Below are 19,893 nucleotides of genomic sequence, written 5' to 3'. Positions count from 1 at the left end.
GAGGAAATAAACAGGAGCTCGAGGTTTGGAGGAGGGTCAGCTTCAGATAGCATGTCCTCCTCCCCTACTCGCAGTAAGATTGAAAGAAGTTACTGTAGAGTTCAAGGTATCCAAATGCTCCCTTGGCCATGCTGAAGCCTCTCCTGTTTCTCAAGGCCAGGAACACTGTTCTTGTACTGATGGACACCCCTGATGAGGCTCATCAGCTCACCTGTCACTCACAGTTATTACTGCCACTGGATCCCTCATCATTGTTCTCCTTCCACCTCACAAGACTTCCCAACATCATGTGTTACCTGCGTCATTGAATATTCTCATGTCCTTTAACATGGGGCTGTGACACTGGAGATGGCTATATTGCCCTCTCTGCCCCTGCACCTGGTCTGGGTGCACAGGTCTTAAGCTTTATACAGACTCTAACTCACTCCTTGTCAACCATGTGTTGCCACAAATGATTAACCTTACTCCTGTGAAATACTATGGCCAAAATTCCAATTTTAAAAGGGAAATTTGAGACAATTTCATTAAGGAATTCCTACCTGTTTTTAAAAAGGCGGTCAACGGTCAATGTGCACAGATTGAGATGCACCTTGAGCAAATGCTTGGGTTCCAAAAGAAACAGAAAAGCTTACTATTCTCAAAGGTTCATAGCATAAATGCACAAAAGTGTAGGAAAGCTTTGAAAAGAAACTGCCTGTGCAGAGCACTGACAGTCCTCACCCCAAAAACACTGGAAACAACAATCCAAGAAGAAAACCACAAAGGCATTTCCAGCTCCTGAAGTCCATTCCATCTCCTTTGGTATCAGTGATCCAACTAGTGCCATAGCATATTCAAATCCTACTTTCATTTTCAACATTTGAGTTGTTGAAAATGCTTTGAATTCAGTTTATGTATTAGGTACCTGATATTTTCCTGATTTGTTTGCAGAGTATGAGGATGGACACCACTGCCTTCTTGGGGGTGCAAATGGATAACTGCTTCTTTCAATTTTTCATCTGTATTGTTGCTAATTTACAATGGAGAAAAATAGGAAAAAATATTTTAAATATATAACTTTCAGTGTTGAAAGAAATTAGTAGCTTTCATTTTGAAATTTAGGCCATACTTTGCTTCAAGTTTCTCAAATCTTTGAAGATATCTAAAAAGAAAAGCCAAATCCCACATTTCAAGTCTAAGTAAAAACTTGCATTAGGAAATAATAATAAAACCATCCTATACATTGTGTCAGAAGATTCTAAATTGTGTCAGAAGATTCTAAATTGCTTATACACAAGTGTCCATACTTAAAATAACACATTTCACTATTTCCAACGTAATTTTGATGAGTAAATATTGTTCACCACAATACTGTGACATTTAGGCTTCACAATGTGAATGGCTTTGCACTGCAATTTTACACAAGGCTTCTTTCTTTCCGTGTAGTGAAGATGTAAATTTTGTTTTCTGTACTGTTAATACCCACAGTTAGGAGAGCAGCAGTAGTTTTCATGAGTTTATATGAGAACTGACAGTATGCAGAAGTACTTAATTACTTTTAAATGTCAATAATAACAATCATGTGTAAATAAAAATAAATAGTTAACTTTTCTGACATTCACCATATGTGAGGCCCTGTGTTAAATGAGGTAGAATCTATTATTTTCCCTATTTTGTAGGGAAGGAAAGTAGAGTTTAGACAGGATATGTATTATCCTGTTATCCTGTTATATTATCCAGGGTCTTACCGGGTATGCTCCTCTGCCTTTTGGTGGGTCATTTAATCAACACTTCATTTTACATAAATGAAATGATGAATCATACAATACCAGTACTTTTAGACTTCAAGTCTAGGTTGGTATTAGGGATTTAAGAAAGGAAGCACAAAGAGTTCAGTCACTCCACCACTTCCCAGTACTTCCTCATTATTCCTCTTGACACTCTCATGGAGGTTAGATGGTGGCACCACTTGAGACAAAGAGGAGACTGTGAGTCAGGAGCAAAGTGTCCACAGGATGAGGAAGGGCAACTTGAGATTCATGCATGAGGAAGCGTAGAGGGCTGGACAGCCATGCTGGATGGGCGTCCAAGGAGCAGTGACTAGGTGGTTAGGTGAGTAATGGCCTGAAAGTGGTCTTGGATGCTGAGTGGTACATGGGGTACGATAGGATACAACCTTAGTGAGTACGTGTTCAAAGAATGGCTGTGCAAGTGGTTGATGGTGGCTAATGTGAATATAGGGTAATGCAGCGAGCCTTTCCAGAGAGCGGCCTTAATAATTTTGAACTCTATGCATAATACTAATGAAGACTTAAGGCTTTATCTGAATGTGGACAAGGGGCTGTTTTGTATAGAAATTGGAGCGAATTAGAGGCAAAAACAACAGGTAAGGATTATTGGGCTCTGAATGGAGGAATCTATTATTTCTCAGTGATCAGTGCATGACTTATCTTGCTTAACATTTGTCACAAATTATTGAGGTAGTAAATACATAGTAAAATACCAAGTGTGCAGATAAGACCTTTTTTAAAACAAAACTAGTGAAATGTCAAGCCAGTGAGGTTATATCACAGAAAAAAACTTTGCATGAACAAATAGGAAAATTGTCACTAAACCTTAATAAGACAGAGGCCCTTACAGAAATATTATAATTCTCTTGTAGGCTAATAGTGAAAAATGAGAGTTTGCCTACCATTCTCTAGAAAGATACTGACTCATTATACCAGAGTAGCTAAGACAAATCCAATAAAATAGAGGGAGAAAAAAAGGATTATTGAAAGAAAGAGGAAATATTTCAACCCTGTACTATACACAGTTCTAGATACTGAAATTCAGTGATACAAAAGCAGATTCAGAAATGGGCAAAGAAAATTATCAACAGAATGTGGGAAAGGGTTCATGATTTTGCTTCAGATAACTCGGACTAGAGCCTTAACTCTTAACAACTTCCCACTGATATGATTTTAAGCAAGTCACTGAATTTCTCTGCATCTCAGAGGCTTCTCTGCTTTGGGTTAATAATATTATAGGGTCTACCTACTTCACAGAGTTGCTTTGAGGGCCAAAGAAGACCACAAATGGTAAAGCATGTTGTAAACAACGTGTTAGCTATTGCTATTCTTACTACTAGTCTTGACTACTGTAAAAGTGGAGATCAAAAGTCATTAAATAAAATTATTTTGAGTCCCTTGTAGGTGGTCCCTGTTCACAAGTAGCTCATCGTCTGGGGAAGGGCATAGTGAGGAGTGTAGTGAAGACCAAGAAGACAAGAGAGAATTTAAGGAGTGTGAGAAAGGACAATGCAGGGAGAGGCAGGAAATGGATAGATTGTTTGCAACAAGTTCTGCTGTGATACTTTGTTGTTTTTAAAGTCTATATTGGCATCCTCTGTGCATATCAAAACTTCAATTTCTGTAAAGCTTCTTTAGGACACTGTATTTGCTGAGAACGTTTGCTATAGAAAACTCTTCATTTAAAGTTCAAACTGTTTCTCGTGGATATAGTTTGCTCATATCTCATTGACTTTGACCTCACTGATTTTGTTATAATTAAATCAACTAGTACACAAGCTGTGTATGTTCTCTTCCCAGTCAAAAACATTTCTTTATTTAGGTCTGAATCCTTGCAAGGTTTGGGCAAGTTTAAAAAATAAATGGTGTTTATAAAAGATTATTATTAGTTTTATTTTATTTTATTTATTTATTTATACAACAGGTTCTTATTAGTCATCAATTTTATACACATCAGTGTATACATGTCAATCCCAATCGCCCAATTCAGCACACCACCCCCCTGACCACCCCCGCTGCTTTTCCCTCTTCGTGTCCATAAGTTTTTTCTCTACTTCTGAGTCTCAATTTCTGCTCTGCAAACCGGTTCATCTGTACCATTTTCTAGGTTCCACATATATGCGTTAATATACGTTATTTGTTTTTCTCTTTCTGACTTACTTCACTCTGTATGACAGTCTCTAGATGCATCCATGTCTCTACAAATGTCCCAATTTCGTTCATTTTTATGGCTGAGTAATATTCCATTGTATATATGTACCACATCTTCTTTATCCACTCGTCTGTCAATGGGCATTTAGGTTGCTTCCATGACCTGGCTATTGTAAATAGTGCTGCAATGAACATTGGGGTGCATATGTCTTTTTGAATTATGGTTTTGTCTGGGTATATGCCCAGTAGTGGGAATGATGGATCATATGGTAATTCAATTTTTAGTTTTTTAAGGAACCTCCATACTGTTCTCCAGAGTGGCTGTATCAATTTACATTCCCACCAACAGTGCAAGAGGGTTCCCTTTTCTCCACACCCTCTCCAGCATTTGTTGTTTGTAGATTTTCTGATGATACCTGTTCTAACTGGTGTGAGGTGATAACTCATTGTACTTTTGATTTGCATTTCTCTAACAATTAGTGATGTTGAGCAGCTTTTCATGTGCCTCTTGGCCACCTGTATGTCTTCTTTGGAGAAATGTCTATTTAGGTCTTCTGCCCATTTTTGGATTGGGTTCTTTGTTTTTTTAATATTGACCTGCATGAGCTGTTTATATAATTTGGAGATTAATCCTTTATCTGTTGATTCATTTGCAAATATTTTCTCCCATTCTGAGGGTTGTCTTTTCGTCTTGTGTATGGTTTCCTTTGCTGTGCAAAAGCTTTGAAGTTTCATTAGGTCCCATTTGTTTATTTTTGTTTTTATTTCCATTACTCTAGGAGATGGATCAAAAAATATCTTGCTGTGATTTATGTCAAAGAGTGTTCAGCCTATGATTTCCTCTAAGAGTTTTATAGTGCCTGGTCTTACATTTAGGTCTCTAATCCATTTTGAGTTTATTTTTGTGTATGGTGTTAAGGAGTGTTCTAATTTCATTCTTTTACATGTAGCTGTCCAGTTTTCCCAGCACCACTTATTAAAGAGGCTGTCTTTTCTCCATTGTATATCCTTGCCTCCTTTGTCATAGATTAGTTGACCATAGGTGCGTGGGTTTATCTCTGGGCTTTTTATCCTGTTCCATTGATCTATATTTCTGTTTTCGTGCCAGTACCATATTGTCTTGATTACTGTAGCTTTGAAGTATAGTCTGAAGTCAAGGAGTCTGATTCCTCCAGCTCTGTTTTTACACTCCAGACTGCTTTGGCTATTTGGGGTCTTTGTGTCTCCATACAAATTTTAAGATTTTTCGTTCTAGTTCTGTAAAAAATGCCATTGGTAATTTGATAGGGATTGCATTGAATCTTTAGATTGCTTTGGGTAGTATAGTCATTTTCACAATGTTGATTCTTCCAATCCAAGAACATGGTATATCTCTCCATCTGCTGGTATCATCTTTAATTTATTTCATCAGTGTCTTATAGTTTTCTGTATACAGGTCTTTTGTCTACTTAGGTAGGTTTATTCCTAGGTATTTTATTCTTTTTGTTGCAATGGTAAATGAGAGTGTTTCCTTAATTTCTGTTTCAGATTTTTCATCATTAGTGTATAGGAATGCAAGAGATTTCTGTGCATTAATTTTGTGTCCTGCTACTTTATCAAATTCATTGATTAGCTCTAGTAGTTTTCTGGTGGCATCTTTAGGATTCTGTACGTATAGTATCATGTCATCTGCAAACTGTGACAGTTTTACTTCTTCTTTTCCAATTTGTATTCCTTTTATTTCTTTTTCTTCTCTGATTACCATGGCTAGGACTTCCAAAACTATGTTGAATAATAGTGGTGAGAGTGGACATCCTTGTCTTGTTCTGATCTTAGAGGAAATGCTTTCAGTTTTTCACCATTGAGAATGATGTTTGCTGTGGGTGTGTCATATATGGCCTTTATTATGTTGAGGTAGGTTCCTTCTATGCCCACTTACCAGAGAGTTTTTATCATAAATGGGTGTTGAATTTTGTCAAAACCTTTTTCTGCATCTATTGAGATGATCATATGGTTTTTATTCTTCAATTTGTTAATATGGTGTATCACACTGATTGATTTGCGTGTATTGAAGAATCCTTGCATCCCTGGGATAACTCCCACTTGATCATGGTGTATGATCCTTTTAATGTGTTGTTGGATTCTGTTTACTAGTATTTTGTTGAGGATTTTTGCATCTATATTCATCAGTCATATTGGTCTGTAATTTTCTTTTTTTGTAGTATCTTTGTCTGGTTTTGGTATTAGGGTGATGGTGGCCTCATAGAATGAGTTTGGGAGTGTTCCTTCCTCTGCAATTTTTTGGAACAGTTTGAGAAGGATGGGTGTTAGCTCTTCTCTAAATGTTTGATAGAATTCACCTTTGAAGCCATCTGGTCCTGGACTTTGTTGAAAGATTTTAAATCACAGTTTCAATTTCATTACTGTGATTGGTCTGTTCATATTTTCTGTTTCTTCCTGGTTCAGTCTTGGAAGGTTATACCTTTCTACGAATTTGTGCATTTCTTCCAGGTTGTCCATTTTATTGGCATAGAGTTGCTTGTAGTAGTCTCCTAGGATGCTCTGTATTTCTGCAGTGTCTGTTGTAACTTCTCCTTTTTCATTTCTAATTTTATTGATTTGAGTCCTATCCTTCTTTTTCTTGATGAATCTGGCGAATGGTTTATCAATTTTGTTTATCTTCTCAAAGAACCAGCTTTTAGTGTTATTGATCTTTGCTATTGTTTTGTTTGTTTCTATTTCATTTATTTCTGCTCTGATCTTGATGATTTCTGTCCTTCTGCGAACTTTGTGTTCTGTTTGTTCTTCTTTCTCTAGTTCCTTTAGGTGTAAGGTTAGATTGTTTATTTGAGATTTTTCTTGTTTCTTGAGGTAGACTTGTAAAGCTATAAACTTCCCTCTTAGAACTTCTTTTGCTGCATCCCATAGGTTTTGGATTGTCGTGTTTTCATTGTCATTTGTCTGTAGGTATTTTTTGATTTCCTCTTTGATTTCTTCAGTGATCTCTTGGTTATTTAGTAACATATTGTTTAGCCTCCATGTGTTTGTGTTTTTACGGTTTTTTCCCTGTAATTGATTTCTAATCTCATAGCGTTGTGGTCAGAAAAGATGCTTGATATGATTTCAATTTTCTTAAATTTACTGAGGCTTGATTTGTGACCCAAGATATGATCTTTCTTGGAGAATGTTCCGTGTGCACTTGAGAAGAAAGTCTAATCTGCTGTTTTGGGATAGAATGTCCTATAAATATCAATTAAATCTATCTGGTCTATTGTGTCATTTAAAGCTTGTGTTTCCTTATTAATTTTCTGTTTGGATGATATGTCCATTGGTGTAAGTGAGGTGTTAAAGTCCCCACTATTATTGTATTACTGTCGATTTCCTCTTTTAGAGCTGTTAGCAGTTGCCTTATGTATTGAAGTGTTCCTATGTTGGGTGCATATATATTTATAATTGTTATATCTCCTTCTTGGATTGATCCCTTGATCATTATGTAGTGTCCTTCCTTGTCTTTTGTAATATTCTTTATTTTAAAGTCTATTTTATCTGATATGAGTATTGCTACTCCAGCTTTCTTTTGATTCCCATTTGCATGGAATATCTTTTTCCATCCCCTCACTTTCAGTTTGTATGTGTCCCTATGTCTGAAGTGGGTCTCTTGTAGACAGCATATATATGGGTCTTGTTTTTGAATCCACTTAGCAAGCCTGTGTCTTTTGGTTGGAGCATTTAATCCATTCACGTTTAAGGTAATTATTGATATGTATGTTCCTATTTCCATTTTCTTTATTGTGTTCGGTTTGTTTTTGTAGGTCCTTTTCTTCTCTTGTGTTTCCCACTTAGAGAATTTCCTTTAGCATTTGTTGTAGAGCTGGTTTGGTGGTGCTGAATTCTCTTAGCTTTTGCTTGTCTGTAAAGCTTTTGATTTCACCATCGAATCTGAATGAGATCCTTGCTGGGTAGAGTATCTTGGTTGTAGTTTCTTCCCTTTCATCACTTTAAGTATATCATGCCACTCCCTTCTGGCTTGTAGAGTGTCTGCTGAGAAATCAGCTGTTAACCTTATGGGAGTTCCCTTGTATGTAATTTGTCATTTTTCCCTTGCTGCTTTCAATAATTTTTCTTTGTGTTTAATTCTTGCCAATTTGATTACTATGTGTCTCAGTGTGTTTCTCCTTGGGTTTATCCTGTATGGGACTCTCTGCACTTCATGGACTTGGGTGGCTATTTCCCTTCCCATGTTAGGGAAATTTTCCACTCTAATCTCTTCAAATATTTTCTCTGGTCCTTTCTCTCTCTCCTCTCCTTCTGAGACCCCTATAACGCGAATGTTCTTGCATTTAATGTTGTCCCAGAAGTCTCTTCAGCTGTCTTCATTTCTTTTCATTCTTTTTTCTTTATTCTCTTCTGCAGCAGTGAATTCCACCCTTCTGTCTTCCATGTCACTTATCCATTCTTCTGCCTCAGTTATTCTGCTATTGATTCCTTCTAGTGTAGTTTTCATTTCAGTGATTGTATTGTTCATCTCTGTTTGCTTGTTCTTTAATTCTTCTAGATCTTTATTAAACATTTCTTGCGTCTTCTTGATATTTGCCTCCATTCTTTTTCCGAGGTCCTGGATCATCTTCACTAACATTATTCTGAATTCTCTTTCTGGAAGATTGCCTATCTCCATTTCATTTAGTTGTTTTTCTGGGGTTTTATCTTGTTCCTTCATCCGGTACACAGCCCTCTGCCTTTTCATCTTGTCTATCTTTCTGTGAATGTGGTTTTTGTTCCACAGGCTGCAGGATTGTAGTTCTTCTTGCTTCTGCTGTCTGCTCGCTGGTGGATGAGGATATCTAAGAGGCTTGTGGAAGTTTCCTGATGGGAGGGACTGGTGGGGGGTAGAGCTGACTGTTGCTCTGGCAGGCAGAGCTCAGTAAAATTTTAATCTTCTTGCCTGCTGATGCATGAGGCTGGGTTCCTTCCCTGTTGGTTTTTTGTCCTGAGGCGACCCAACACTGGAGCCTAGCTGGGCTCTTTGGTGGAGCTAATGGTGGACTCTGGGAGGGCTCACTCCAAGGAGTACTTCCCAGAACTTCTGCTGCCAGTGTCCTTGTCCTCATGGTGAGGCACAGCCACCCCCCACATCTGCAGGAGACCCTCCAACACTATCAGGTAGGTCTGGTTCAGTTTCCTATGGCGTCACTGCTCCTTCCCCTGGGTCCCAATGCACACACTACTTTGTGTGTGCCATCCAAGAGTGGAGTCTCTGTTTCCCCCAGTCCTGTCAAAATCCTGCAATCAAATCCTGCTAGCCTTCAAAGTCTGATTCTCTAGGAATTCCTCCTACCATTGCCAGACCCCCAGGTTTGGAAGCCTGACGTGGGGCTCAGAACCTTCACTCCAGTGGGTGGACTTCTGTGGTATAAGTGTTCTCCAGTTTGTGAGTCACCCACCCAGCGGCTATGGGATTTGATTTTATTGTGATTGCACCCGTTCTACCATCTCATTGTGGCTTCTCCTTTGTCTTTGCATGTGGGGTCTGTTTTGGTGAGTTCCAGTGTTCTCCTGTTGATGATTGTTCAGCAGTTAGTTGTGATTCCGGTGTTCTTGCAAGAGGGAGTGAGAGCATGTCGTTCTACTCCGCCATCTTGAACCAATCTCCAAGATTATTATTTTTTAAAAATACCCATGCAAAACCTTAATTCTTCCACACTGGCAGCCTGGGTATGTGTGCCAGTGGGACACACTTTCTAACTTCTAGTGCCCTGATAGGGTCAGTGTATAGAGGTCGGAGTCTGAAATGTTTTAGCAAAACAAGGATACCAACATTCTCATCAACACACTTTAAAAATTCCTTCTATTTTCTCTTTTGCAAAATTTGAGTCCTTCATAAATTCTAAGCTTTTAAAGAAAGTGTTCCTAGTATCATATATATTTCTTTAAAGAAAGTAACAGACCCAAAATGGAATCATTTGATCCCAAGACTTAATTGCAGTTTTGACCTTCTGCAGAAATTAATCTTAATCAACCAGTCTGAAATTTTCTGTTCAACATCAGTGAGGTAATCTGTTATGTAGGTCCTCTCCACTTCCCAGAGGAAGAAGAGGCAATCAATTTCATAAATCCTTGCTGTCTAACACCTCTGCCCTGCCCCCAAGGAAGATGTCCTGATTTTAAAATAATCCTTTTTTCCCTAATAGCTCCTTTGCCCCACCCTTCTTCCTATGAAAACCTTCCATTTGTACAACTCCTCTGTGCATCCTTCTAGTTACTAAATGGGATGCTGCCCAATCCATGAATCTTTTAATAAAGCCAATTAAATCTTCAAATTTACCCAGCTGAATTTTGTTGTTTATAATTGTGTGAATACTTCTTTATGCCTAATATGTGTCATCAGCCTTCTTTATAAGAATTATCACCTCTGTTTATGTAGTACTTCTTTTTTGAGGTTTCCTTTGTAAAAGATTAATCCCCCAAAACCTCAAATAAATAGAGTTGGGGGACCAGAAGGGGGAGTTCTCCTGCACTGGGAAGACAACAGAGACCAGCAGGAAAAAGAAAGACTCCTCTTCTTTCCTGGCATGGGCTCAGCCAATGAAAAGCCATGGACTCTTTGTTTACTACATCCCTCCCAACTTCCTTTTCCTCCCAAGAAAAGCACTCTCCTTCCCTTGCCGTGCAGGGACTTGCATATGACTCTCCGTTGTTGCAGACCTCAAATTGCTATTCTCTGCTGATCCCAAATAAACCCATTTTTGCTGGAGAAATAACTGGCAGTCTATTTGTTTTAGGTCAACACCTTTTACATCTCTTTGGCTTCCAAGAAGCAGCAAATAGAGTTATAAACATATTCTAGGAGAATATGGCTGTACTTACCCTTTTTTGCACTTTAGAATTATCAAACAGGAAGCAATGATGGGTAAAATCAAGAGGATCATACCAAGGAACATGCCTAGGCAGTAAAACATGGTAATTAAATGCATGGAAAATATAACCTGTAGGTTTCAAACTGTGTCTTAATGAGTTTTTAAAAAGTAAGTATAAATTCTGTTTTTAAAAAACACCCCCCACAGGCTTATCTTTAAGATTTCCCCTCTGTTCCCGGTTTAATCTAGCATATTAGTCTTATTACCACAGGGTTATAAATGATCAGTGAGAAAGCAGTTTGTGACCTTTGTCCAACAGCAGCATTTCAACAAGTGGGTGAGAACAAGCACTGGAGCGCCTCTGCTCAGCTTGCCATGACCCTGCACACATCTCTTGTGTGAGGCACAAGGCGCGAGTTACTCTATGCAGCAGACTCTACTGAATCTCTTAGAAATTCTACCACAAAACTATTCCTCTCACATAGGCAGATCACAGAAATGGGCTTAGAAAATTGGTCTTTGTGGCTTTCAATTTATGCAAATGGGCACGACTACCATCCTGAAGACTATTCCCAGGTTATAAACTAAAGAGCAAGTTGCCTTCTCCAGACACATTAAAATAGGAAGAATGGTTCTTTTTTTATAATGGTTCAAAGATAGCATAGAAACTTTGATAAAGGACACTCACTCTATATGCATATAAGGATACCAGTTTTGCTACACTATGGCCTGAATTCATTATTCTTTTCTTTCTAATTAAAATTGCAGTCTAGGATATTTTGATCTCTCTTTTTACATTTCATTTATTATCAGTGGATACCTACTGTTAAGGATGTTTCCTCAGCAAACCCTTCATAAAACTTACCAACTATGAGATCATCACTCGTGCCTAAAAGGAAGCAAAAGCCACAAAAAACATCAGTCTGGCACACAACATGATCAAACAGGAGCTCTCAGCCAGTTATAATTCATCCTGATTTTTTCTGTACAGATTCTTAATTTTTTCTAATATAAAAAGCCATTGATTTTACTCACACAATCTCATATTATTTTGTGTACTCAGCAAAGTCTGTTTTTTTCTTTAAAAATTACTGTTTTGTCATAAAAGTAGTATAATTAGAGCAGAAAGTTTATAAAACAGAACAAAAGAAAAATATCATCCATAATCCTACTATCCTGAAATAGTTTAGTACATTCCCCTCTAGTACATTTTCTCATGCATCTAAGTTTTTACATAGTTATAGAATATCTATTTAATCTTTGAACAGTTGAATTAAGTGCTCAACATATGTTAACTTTTATAACCTTTATTATTACCACAACCACCACTACTGCTACGTGTATAACACTATTAACCCTTCATTATATTTTAAACATATTTCTCATCTGTCTACTGCTTTCTTATTTACTTTTCAAAGTTCATAAGTTCTAAGTCAAATTTGTTGCCCTTTTATAATTTTCTCTATCATATCAAAAAGTTCCAAAAGTTGTTTTTCTTTTTCTAGCTGTTTTATCTTCTTTTTTTTCCTTTTCTACTTTAGCTTTCCTATGTTGACTTTTAAAACTTTTAACTATTTATTACATCTGGTATTTATTGTAAGATAAAAAGAAAGGTTCCAAATTTTTTCAGTGCTACGTATACTATTTGATCATCTTTTTCTTCCCCTTGGATTGATGATGTCTCCGTTATTAGATTGTTTTCTGTAAGATACTTTAATTTCTATTTATACTGAGCTCTATTTTATTAATATCTACTTTATTCCATTTTTAATAAAGATAAGTCTATTTTCGGTGATATAAAATGATTTATGTATTGTGACTTTCTATTTTAATATCTGGCAGGTCAGTCCCCCCAAATTATGTGAATTTTCTGTCTCTCACAGCCACATGGTTAGAATACTCAAAAGGCATTCAGATAGGCAGTGATCTTTTTGCCAAAGAAATGAATATAATTTGATATTAAGGGAGTGTCAAGTTTATAATTCAGAAATATTATTCGTGAGTGAGCTTTGTTATTGCATTTAAGGCATTAACTGTAGAAAAATTGTATCTTGAACAATTTTGGTGTTCAACCACATATTTTAAGTAAGAGTGATAAGAATGGGGGCGAAGAGAAGGCTAAGACTAATTCAGATTAAGGAAGGTTATTCATTATTCATTTTGCCCATCTGTTACTTGATGTGTACAAGTTTAAGGTTTAGGATTTTCTATTTTACATCACCCTCTAGTTGCCAGCAGAAGGTTACCCTTCTACAGATCTCAATGACACATGATTCCTAAATCACTGTATCCAATGTACCAGGTTAAAATCCTGTAGTCTACACCAGTGCGGGAGACCGACCAGCTAGTCTCTGCAAGTTGGAAGGTGATCCTCGACTCATGCTGAAAACATTCCTGAAGGCCTGCTCTACCACTAATCTGCTACTGAATTTTAAGACCCATAGGATGTAATCAAATTATTACTGTGCAATGTATGCAGCAATAGAGTGATAATGGGCAAAAAGGTTCAGAGGGGGGCCTGAGGAGAGATGGATGGGTTAAGAAGTGTGAGGAGCAAGGCTTGCCTTATTCTCATTGCTAAGGGCTTTGGTGGAAGAATTAGGGACTCTTACTGCACTCCTTAGCTCTTAGCTAATGCACACCATATGGCACACCACCACATTCAGTGTCAGTATAGATGAATGAATGAACAGTAACCATGGCTGGGAAGGACCTACATTCCTTGCACTTGCACTTACGAGAGGTACATATGGCCAGAGGAGGGTCCCACAGGTCATCCTCCTGGCACTGACTCCAGGGACTGCCTTCCAGAGTATACCCATCTTCACACTCCAAAGTTACATTATCTCCAGAGTGATATACTTTTCTCATTTTCAATTCCTTCTGGATTCCATTCATAATCTGTGGGAGGCTACAATTTACTTCTGAAATTAGAAAAATAAAAAAAGAAATTGATATTTTATTGTTAATTGTTAGTTGAAACTTAGCTTTTAGCAAAGATGTGTCATGTCTTCCATCAAAAATTATTGATACCTCTCCTACAACATCTTATTATTTAAAATTCTCTGACTTCCCTTTTTATGTAAAGCAAGGGAATATAAATGTATTGCTTATAATTATTTTAAATTATCATACTTTAAATTATTGTTAACTCTTCAACAGGAAAGTTGTGGAAAGGTTAGGAATTAGGATAGCCATGTTCCAGCCTTGGAACCACTTGGGCCACACCATAAGAAAACAGGAATATCATTTTAACTCTCTTTAGGTATACAAATAATACGGGTATTTTGTCTCTTGAATAAATGCATATTTCTGGCTCATTTCTATACATAGAACAAAGCAATTAATAAATTATGATTCTGAATTTAAGGTATTAATTTTCTACTTAATTTTATCTCATTTACCTTGTAAAAATTAATAAATAGAAACCTTAAATTAAATAATTAAATAGAGTCTGGAGACCAGAAGGGGGAGCTTTCACACCCTGTGATGACAGCAGAGCTCAACAGCAAGAAGAAAGACTCCTCTTCTTTCCTGGCAGCAAATCAGCAAGGAAAAGTCATGGACTCTTTGTTTGCTAGAGCCCTTACAACTTCCTTTTCCCTTCTGTTAAAAGAGTTCTCCTTCCTTTGCTATGCTGGGACTTGCATGTGGCTCACCATGGCTGCAGACCTCAAACCGCAATTCTCTGCCGATCCCAAGCAAGACCATTTCTGCTGGAGAAATAACTGGCAGTCTATTTGTTTTAGGCCAACAAGCCCATCCTTTGTTTTGCTTTCCTTCTCTGCCTTGCCACTGATACCTTCCAAGCAAAGCCTGCTTTTCAGTTGTAATGGTCTCAAAATTAGCCTAAGTTCTCTTTTTAAAATAAGAACCAACAGGGTAAAGTGGCATTTCTCAAAATATGGTCTGTGGTCCTGCTACATCAAAATATTCTGATGGGTTTGTTAAAAATAGACCTCTGGACTCTGCCTCAACATGTCAGAAAGAGAGTTCTTGGGAATGGAATTTTTTTTTTTTTTTTTTAATTTTTGGCTGTGTTGGGTCTTCGTTTCTGTGCGAGGGCTTTCTCTAGTTGCGGCAAGCGGGGGCCACTCTTCATCGCGGTGCGCGGGCCTTTCACTATCACGGCCTCTCTTGTTGCGGGGCACAGGCTCCAGACGCGCAGGATCAGTAGTTGTGGCTCACGGGCTTAGTTGCTCCGCAGCATGTGGGATCTTCCCAGACCAGGGCTCGAACCCGTGTCCCCTGCATTGGCAGGCAGATTCTCAACCACTGTGCCACCAGGGAAGCCCTTGGAAATGGAATTTAAGAATCTGTCTTTTTAGGGAAAGGTGTCCAAGATGGTAGCATAGGAAGACCCTGAACTCACCTTCTCCTATGGACACACCAAAATTACAACTACTTACAGAGCAACTAACTATGAAAATGACCTGAATACTAGCAGAAAAACAACTTTCCATAACTAAAGAGATAAAGAAGGAACCATAATGAGATGAGTAGGAGAGGCAGAGATATGGTATAGTGAAGACCCACAGCCTTAGTTGGTGACCCACAAATGGGAAGAATATCACAATCATAAAGGTCCTCCCCGAGGAGTGAGGAGTCTGAGCCCTTCACTGGGCTCCCCAGCCAGGGGTCCTGCTCCAGGGAGATGAGCCCCCACAACACCTAGCTTTGAAACCCAGTGGGGCTTATGTTCGAGAGTGCCAGAGGGTTATAGGAAACAAAAATGTCACTCTTATAGGGCACGTGCAAAGTCTCATATGCTCCGAGTCCCAGCACAGAGGCAGTAGTTTGAAAAGAGCTTCAGTCCGACCTACTTGCTGATCTTGAAGAGCCTCCCAGAGAGGCAGCAGGCAACTGGGATTCCCCTTAGACACTGTTAGCAGCCATTCTGGGGAGCTCATTCTACCAAGATAACACCAGTGCTAGCAAATGCCATTTGGAAATCCTCCCTCTAGCCTATTAGTGCTGGAGGCTTACCACCACCAGTGGGCCTGTACCAGCCCAACCCAACCCAGACATGTACACAGCCATGTGGGGACCTGGCCCCACCCACCAGCAGGTCAGCACCTGCCCTGAGTCCCTCTGGGTCATGCAGACAGCCACATAGGGACCTGGTCCTGACCTCCGGTGGGCTCGCATGAGCCCTGAGCCCCCAGGGTCATGTAGACAGCCCCATGGGGACCCAGCCACTCATACCAGTGGGCCAGCACCAATGCTGAGCCCACCACCACCACCAGACAATGCAGACAGCCACACAGGGACACAGTCCTACCCTTCAGTGGGCCAGCATCAGCCCCACATCCCCCTGGGTGTGCAGCCAACCAGGAAGGAAGCTTACCCAGCCCTCCAGTGGGCCCACAGCTACTGTACAAAGCATGGCCTAGCAGCCAACTTGGCTAACTGTCAGCCTCACATACCAGTATGCCCACAGTAGTTGGTACCACCACAAAAGAAGGGCACAAGCATCGCACATAGGGGGCACCCATAGAACATATAGCTTTCATGACCAGAGGGGAGCATGCTAATGGAACCACAGGATGTTTCCTACCATGGGCACTTCTTCAAGATCAGGAAACAAAATGGACCAACTTAACACACAGATATAAACACTGAATATTGGGCAAAATGAAGAAACAGAGGTGTATGTTCCAAATGATTGAACAAGACAAAATTTCCGAAAAAGAAATAACTGAATTGGAGATAAGAAATCTACATGATAAAGAGTTCAAGGTAATGGTCATAAAGATACTCACTGAACTCAGGGGAAGAATGGATGAGCACAGTGAGAAGTTTAACAAAGGAATAGAAAATATAAAGAAGAACCAAACAAAGCTGAAGAATACAATAACTGAAATAAAAAATACACTAGAAGGAATCAACAGTAGATTAGATGATGCAGAGGAATAGATCAGTGATCTGAAAGAAAAAGTTATGGAAATCTCTTAAGCTGAACAGAAAAGAGAAAAAAGTTTTTTTAAATGGGGATAGTTTAAGAAACCTCTGGAACAATATCAAGCATACTAACATTCACATGGTGGGGGTCCCAGAAGGAGAAGACAGAGACCAAGGGGCAGAGAACTTATTTGAAGAAATAATAGTGGAAAACTTTCTTAACCTGGGGAAGGAAACAGACACCCAAGTAAGGAAGTACAGAGAATCACAAACAAGATGAACCCAAAGAGATTTGCACCAAAACACATACTATTAAAATGGCAAAAAGTGAAAGATTAAGAGGGAATATTAAAAACAGCAAGAGAAAAGCAACTAGTTATGTACAAGGGAACCTCCATAAGAATATCAGCTGACTCTTTAACAGAAACTTTGCGGGCCAGAAGGGAATGGCACAATATAATCAAATGATAAAAGGGGAAAATCTACAAACAAGAATACTCTACCTGGCAAAGTTATCACTCATATTTGAAGGAGAGTTTTACAGACAAATAAAAACTGAAAGAGTCAGCACCACTAAACTGGTTTTACAAGAAACGTTAAAGGAACTTCTTTAAGTGGAAAAGAAAAGGCCACAATTAGAAATGTGAAAATTATGAAAGAAAATATCTCACTGGTAAAGGCAAAATAGTAGATCAACTATTTATAAAGCTAGCAGGAAGGTTAAAAGACAAAAGTAGGGAAATCATCTATATACAAAATAAGTAGCTAAGGGACACACAAAACAAAAAGATGTAAAATATGACACCAAAAATATTCAACATTGTTGGGGGGGGGAGTAAAAATGCAGGGTTTTAGAATACATTCGAACTTAAGAGATCATCAATTAATCATATATACATCTATATGTAATCATAGATGATAGATAGATAGAAGATAGATAGATAGATAGATAGATAGCTATTATAGATGAACCTCATGGTGGCCACAAACCGAAACCTATAATAGATACAAACAAAAAAAGAGAGAAAGGAATCCAAACATAATGCTAAAGAAAGTCATCAAATTGCAAAAGAGGAGAGGAAAAGAAGAAAGAAGAACTACACAACAAAACAATCCCCCAAAATTAACAAAATGGCAATAAGTCCATGTCTATGAATAATTACTTTAAATGTAAATGGACTAAATGCTCCAATCAAAAGACAAAGAAAGGGTGAAAAATACAAAGAACTCATACAACTCAACATCAAAAAAACAAACAATCAGATTAAAAAATGGGCAGAGGATCTGAATAGACATTTTTCCAAAGAATACATACAGATGGCCAGCAGGCATGTGAGAAGATGCTCAGCATCATTAATCATCAGAGAAATGCAAATCAAAGCCATAGTGAGATATCTCCTAGCACCTGTCAGCATGGCTAATAGCAAAAGAAACAAATAACAAGTGTTAGCAAGGATGTGGAGAAAAGGGAACTCTCATGCACTGTTGTTGGGAATGTAAATTGTACCCACTGTGGAAAACAGTATGAAGATTTCTCAAAAAACTAAAAACTAGGGACTTCCCTGGTGGTGCAGTGATTAAGACTCTGCTTGCCAATGCAGGGTACGTGAGTTTGAGCCCTGGTGTGGGAAGATCCCACATGCTGCAGAGCAACTAAGCCCGTGTGCCACAACAACTGAGCCTGCACTCTAGAGCCCACGAGTCACAACTACTGAGCCTGCATGCCACAATTGCTGAAGCCCGCATGCCTAGAGCCCGTGCTCCATAGCAAGAGAAGCCACTGCAATGAGAAACACGCGCACCACAACAAAGAGTAGCCCGTGGTCTCTACAACTAGAGAAAGCCTGCACGCAGCAACAAAGACCCAATGAAACCAAAAATAAATAAATTAATTAATTAAAAAAAAATTAAAACTAGAACTACTGCATGACAGCAATTCCACTCCTGTGCATTCATCTGAAGAAAATGAAAACACTAATTAGAAAAGATATATGCACTCCTATGTTCATTGCAGCATTATTCACAAAAGCCAAGATATGGAAGCAACCTAAATACCCATCAATAAATGAATGGAAAAAGAAGATGTGGTATACATACACAATGGAGTATTACTGAGGCATAAAACGAATGATATCTTACCATTTACAACAACATGGATGAACCTCAAGGTACTATGCTAAATGACATGTCAGACAGAGAAAGGCAAGTACTACATGATTTCACTTATTGTGGAATCTAAAAAAAAAAAAAACAAATGAACAAACATAAGAAAACAGAAACAGAGTTATAGATACCGAGAACAAACAGGTGGTTGCCAGAGGGGAGGGAAATGGAGTGAGGAAAGAAATAGGTGAGGGATATTAAGAGGTACAAACTTCCAGTTGCAAAATACATGGAAAAAAAAAAAGACACAGAGTGGCTGTAGATAGATAAATTAGATAGATAGATAGATGATAGATATAGATAGATGATAGATAGATAGATAGATAGATCGATAGATAGATAGATATAGATATATAGATAGATGCTGCCTATAGGAGACTAACTTCAGATGTAAGGACACACACAGACCAAAAGCGAGGGGATGGAAAAAGATACTCCATGCTTATGGAACTGAAAAGAAAGCTGGGTGGCAATACTTATATCAGAAAATATAGACTTTAAAACAAAGACTGTAACTAGAGACAAATAAGGACATTACACAATGGTAAAGGTATCAATCCAACAAGAAGATATAACAATTGTGTATATATATATACACACACATACCACAAAGAGGAGCACCTAAATATATAAAGCAAATATTAACAAATATAAAAAGAGAAATTGACAATAATACAATAATGGGGGGGACTTTAGCATCCTACTTATATCAATGGACAGATTATTCAGACAAAAAATCAATAATGAAACACTGGCCTTAAATTACACATTAGGTCAGATGCAATTAATAGATATATACAGAGCATTTAATCCAAAAGTGGCAGAATACACATTCTTTTCAGGTACACGTGGAACATTCTCCAGGATACATCACACATTGTAGGTCACAAAAAAGTCTCAATAAATTTAAGAAGACTGAAGTCATATCAAGCATGTTTTCAGACCACAACACTATGAGATGAGATATCAACCATATGAAAAAAACTGCAAAAACCACAGACACGTGGAAGCTAAACAATATGCTACCAAACAATGAATGGGTCACTGAGGAAATCAAAAAATACCTGGAGACAAAT

At 38.2% G+C, this 19,893-nt stretch overlaps 1 protein-coding gene across 1 annotated transcript in view; it reads right to left on the bottom strand.

Annotated features, from left to right (window-relative positions):
• Positions 1 to 7,353: 7,353 nt before the first annotated feature.
• Positions 7,354 to 19,893, bottom strand: part of CR1 (complement C3b/C4b receptor 1 (Knops blood group)) — a 159,951-nt gene continuing 147,411 nt past the window's right edge. Inside the window, 1 exon segment of the mRNA XM_082363858.1 lies at positions 7,354 to 13,677. Coding sequence (XP_082219984.1) covers positions 13,385 to 13,677 — 293 coding nt within the window. The 3' untranslated portion in view covers positions 7,354 to 13,384.

The sequence above is a fragment of the Balaenoptera borealis genome (assembly GCF_965194805.1).
Source record: "Balaenoptera borealis genome assembly, chromosome: 1".
In the NCBI taxonomy this organism is placed as follows: Eukaryota; Metazoa; Chordata; class Mammalia; order Artiodactyla; family Balaenopteridae; genus Balaenoptera; species Balaenoptera borealis.
This window is presented reverse-complemented; position numbering and strand designations above follow the sequence as displayed.